This window comes from Nylanderia fulva, unplaced genomic scaffold, assembly GCF_048542155.1.
Source record: "Nylanderia fulva isolate GAGA-0341 unplaced genomic scaffold, ASM4854215v1 Scaffold18, whole genome shotgun sequence".
NCBI classification, from domain to species: domain Eukaryota; kingdom Metazoa; phylum Arthropoda; class Insecta; order Hymenoptera; family Formicidae; genus Nylanderia; species Nylanderia fulva.
Window position 1 is genome coordinate 1,658,477 of NW_028190055.1, and position 5,475 is coordinate 1,663,951.

The 5,475-nt window shown below is 28.7% G+C and overlaps 1 protein-coding gene across 1 annotated transcript; it reads left to right on the plus strand.

Moving 5' to 3' along the window:
- Positions 1-2,042: 2,042 nt before the first annotated feature.
- On the plus strand, positions 2,043-4,801 carry Elp3 (elongator complex protein 3). The gene is made up of 9 exons (XM_029312363.2): positions 2,043-2,207; positions 2,348-2,589; positions 2,680-2,883; positions 2,979-3,232; positions 3,313-3,502; positions 3,612-3,829; positions 3,977-4,237; positions 4,335-4,516; positions 4,693-4,801. Exons 1-9 carry the CDS (start codon positions 2,189-2,191, stop codon positions 4,767-4,769), a joined length of 1,647 nt encoding a protein of 548 aa, XP_029168196.1. The 5' UTR covers positions 2,043-2,188; the 3' UTR covers positions 4,770-4,801.
- Positions 4,802-5,475: the final 674 nt, after the last annotated feature.

Here is a 5,475-nt window from a genome sequence, read left to right on the forward strand (position 1 = left end):
AGATATTGCTGAATTTTATAATAATCGCATGTTTAACGCTATTAGCAGAATGCGTTTATGTTTCAATCTTAAAAATTAACCTGTTATTGCACAATGCTTAATAAGTAGACAGAATTTACATACCGATTACACTGAATGATGATACATCGAGACGAATTTACGGGAAGTGGTTCTTGCGGCACATCGCAGAAAAAGAAGGAAGAACGTGAAGTTGGCGGGATCTTTCGACTGATCACGTGACTGCCTTCGACAAACTAATGTTTATAGATGCTCAATATATGAAGAGCTGCGGGCAGAGAGAGGGTCTCATATATAATTTTTTAATGTTTCAATAATGTATTTTTCTTATAATGTTGAAAAATATACTGTTTTATTAGATATTTAATATTTCATTTTTCTTCCTGCAATAGACTCTAAATATATCTTTCAATAAAATATATATAGTTGTAATAAAAAACAATTAATCTAAGAGATAAATTTTTACTCGATGAAAAATCAATTGCATAATATATTCAAGTTATACAGTTTAATTTTTAATATTTTAATATTTTATTTCAACGTTACATTTTTAATATATACCTGTCAACAATATATGCGAGAGAAAGTAACTGCAAAATAAAATGTGCCAGAAAAAATTTATACAACTGCATCTTCGCGAATAAGTGCATCTAATATATGCACCATATATTTAATCTTAGCCTCTCTCGCATCGAGATATTGCTGAATTTTATAATAATCGCATGTTTAACGCTATTAGCAGAATGCGTTTATGTTTCAATCTTAAAAATTAACCTGTTATTGCACAATGCTTAATAAGTAGACAGAATTTACATACCGATTACACTGAATGATGATACATCGAGACGAATTTGCGGGAAGTGGTTCTTGCGGCACATCGCAGAAAAAGAAGGAAGAACGTGAAGTTGGCGGGATCTTTCGACTGATCACGTGACTGCCTTCGACAAACTAATGTTTATAGATGCTCAATATATGAAGAGCTGCGGGCAGAGGAAGGGTCTCGTATATAATTTTTTAATGTTTCAATAATGTATTTTTCTTATAATGTTGAAAAATATACTGTTTTATTAGATATTTAATATTCCATTTTCTTCCTGCAATAGACTCTAAATATATCTTTCAATAAAATATATATAGTTGTAATAAAAAACAATTAATCTAAGAGATAAATTTTTACTCGATGAAAAATCAGTTGCATAATATATTCAAGTTATATAGTTTAATTTTTGATATTTTAATATTTTATTTCAACGTTACATTTTTAATATATACCTGTCAACAATATGCGAGAGAAAGTAATTACAAAATAAAATGTTCCAGAAAAAATTTATACAACTGCATCTTCGCGAAAAAGTGCATCTAACATGCACCATATTTAACCTTGGATAGCCTCGCATCGAATAATATTGCTGAATTTTATAATAATCGCATGTTTAACGCTATTGGCAGAATGCGTTTATGTTTCAATCTTAAAAATTAACCTGTTATTGCACAATGCTTAATAAGTAGACAGAATTTACATACCAATTACACTGAATGATGATACATCGAGACGAATTTGCGGGAAGTAGTTCTTGCGGCACATCGCGGGAAAAGGAGAGGAAATTGGCGGGATTTGATCACGTGACTGCCTTCGAGAAATTCGTAGATGCGCAACACATAAAGCGCTGTGAACAGAAAGAATCTCATATATTTTGAATACTTTAATCAATGTTTCTTATATTAATAATATATAAAATACACAAAATTATTAATGTATTAGATACTTACTATTCCACTTTTCTTCCTGCGATGAGCTCAAGGTATTATTTCCCGATAAAATATGTACACTACCAGAGAGACTTTACGCATGCACGATGTACGAAGCAACTAGATACCTAGAAGCAACTACCATATGACTTTCTTGAGTTTGTTCGAAAATCTGTCACAATCGAGTAACGACAAATTGACCAATCAGAATAAAGAAGTAGCACGATCCTGATTGGTCAATCAAATGTGCTTCATTCAATTAATACATTTTTGAACACAATCTTGAAACACGTTTCTAACCAAAATATTGAAATCTTGTGCGACTTATATGCGTAAAAGTTTTACGAAATATAAAATAGAATAATATAGTGTATAGTATTTTTAATACATTTATAAATTAGATTACAAACAATTTTCAATCATGGTAAAAAAGCGAACTGGTAAGTTTGCAATATATCAATATTAATGTTTATTTTCTATATAAAGCTTATATCTTGTGAAACACGTTAATTTTATATCAGAGTATAACACACATTATATATATAAATATAATTCATATTTAATTAATATATATCTTCAGAGTTTGAGCAGAGCAAAGAAGAACGTATGATGATGACAATCGGAGAGATTATACAAGATCTATTAAAGGCACATCACGAAAATCGAGATGTCGATCTAAACAAATTGAAAACACGAATTGCTTCAAAATATGGTTTGGATTCTTCCCCAAGATTAGTCGATATTATTGCAGCTGTGCCTAGTGATGCTAGGCATCTACTTGTACCAAAGTTGAAGGCAAAACCTATTAGGACTGCTAGTGGTGTCAGTATTTAATTACTATTATTATGTATTGAATGTGTGTGATAATGTCATGATGTAATGATGCAGGAAAAAATGATCAAACTATTATAGATTGCAGTTGTAGCGGTAATGTGCAAACCACATAGATGCCCACATATTAATATGACGGGTAATATATGCGTTTATTGTCCTGGAGGACCAGACTCTGATTTTGAATATTCTACACAATCTTATACAGGATATGAACCTACATCAATGAGAGCAATACGTGCAAGATATAATCCTTTCTTACAAACTAGACATCGTATCGAACAAGTATGTTTTTCTATGATTCATATTTCAGATGAACTTTAATTTATATTCAATATTTGCATAAGCATGATTTTAATAAATGTATCTTATATTTTTAGCTGAAGCAACTAGGACATAGTGTTGATAAAGTTGAATTTATTGTTATGGGAGGTACTTTCATGTCCTTACCAGATGATTACAGAGATTATTTTATACGAAATTTACATGATGCATTGTCTGGTCATACAAGCAGTAATGTTGACGAAGCAGTTAAATATTCTGAATGTAGTCGAACCAAATGTATTGGCATCACTATTGAAACTCGGCCTGATTATTGTCTTAAGAAGCATCTTTCAGATATGTTACGTTATGGGTATGTCTATTTTTAATATTGGAAACTCATAAATAGTTTAATAATAAGTTAAATTAATGTAATTAATTAAAATCTAACAGATGCACACGATTAGAGGTTGGTGTTCAATCCATATATGAAGATGTAGCACGTGATACTAACAGAGGACATACAGTGCGTGCTGTATGTGAAAGTTTCCAGCTAGCAAAAGATGCTGGATTTAAAGTGATAGCTCACATGATGCCAGATTTACCAAATGTTGACTTTGAACGAGATGTATTTCAGTTTATTGTAAGTAATGGTTCTCTAGTTTGTACATATTAATATTTAAATATAATTAATTAACTTAATTATTTCTTATTACTTCTATATATTGTTATATAAATATTATAATTTGTAGGAATTTTTCAAAAATCCTGCGTTTCGAGCAGATGGATTAAAAATTTATCCGACACTTGTCATACGTGGAACTGGTTTGTACGAATTATGGAAAACCGGAAGATACAAAAGTTATGCACCGAGTGTACTGATCGATCTTATAGCTCGTATTCTATCCTTAATACCACCATGGACACGGGTTTATCGCGTACAACGTGATATACCTATGCCATTAGTAAGGTAAATATAACAATATTAAATCATATGGATAATCTATACATTTATGATAGATTATACATAATATACATATATATGTATATTTTTCTTCTTCAGATAGATTATACATATATCTATATATATTTTTCTTCTTTTACTTTAAAAAACCAGTTCCGGTGTAGAACATGGAAATTTACGTGAGTTAGCTTTAGCCAGAATGAAGGATTTAGGGACAGATTGCCGCGATGTTAGGACACGTGAAGTAGGCATTCAAGAAATACATAATAAAGTGCAGCCCTATGAAGTTGAACTTATACGACGTGATTACGTTGGTAATGAAGGATGGGAAACGTTTCTATCATATGAAGATCCTATGCAAGATATTTTAGTTGGTTTACTAAGATTGAGGAAATGCTCCGATAACACATTCAGGTGAGATTTTATAAAATACTTGAAAGATTAATTTTGTAGACTATGATGTATCAATATGTAATTAATAATTATTAATAAATTTTATAATTTCTTGTAGATCAGAATTAAAAGAAAGAACTTCTATAGTAAGAGAACTTCATGTTTATGGCAGTGTAGTGCCTGTAAGTGCACGTGATCCTACTAAATTTCAACATCAAGGTTTTGGTACTCTCTTGATGGAAGAAGCTGAACGAATTGCAACAGAGGAACACAAATCTCATAAAATTTCTGTAATTTCAGGTATATATATATAAAAAGTATTTTATATCTATATTTGCATTAATTGTTGAGTCATAAATTTCTAATTAAATATTTAGGAATGTTTCCTAATTGTTATAAACTTTGAATTAAATATTTATAAATTTTATTAATAACAATAGAATATTTAGAAATTTATGATAAACTATTTCTTTCAGGTGTTGGTACACGTAATTACTACAGAAAATTAGGTTATGAACTTGATGGTCCATACATGTCTAAAATGCTTATATAATAAACTAATAAAATGAATTTTGTTGCTAATAATCGCAAAATTATTAGATATTTAATAGGTATATATCTTGCATCCAACTTGTTGAAAACAAGATTAGCTTCCTTAATAGAATAAAAATTGATTTGAATAAGACAAAATTTAATTATAATATAAATATAAGCAATATATATTTAGGAATATCCTAATTTATATTTTATCATTAATTTTTTTCCAATCAATTTATAATTATATTTTGTGTGTATATAAATGTGTATACATAAATGTGTATACATATACATGTACATCTATTTTATATATATTAATATATAAAATATTTGTACATACATATAAATATATATAAATTTTTATTACATGTATTTCTTGTATTATAATGATTTTATAATCTACATGTATTTTAACTTCTTATGTTAACAGTAATATTCGTCAAGGTGGTATTTATAATTATATTATATGAAGATTATTATTATATAATATTCATATGAAAACAAATTTTTAATATATATTTCAGCTATTTTATATATTTTAAAAACGCGCCTAAAAATTTGGAGGTTCAATTTTTTGTCGCAAGAGGGAGCAACATGGTCAAAGTTGATTTTTTGTGCAATCTATATACATACATTATATATTACGCATCATATATATTTTTGGATAATTACATTGTTTACAGTATTTTATGATGTTGACTATTTGTGAAGTTTTAATCTAT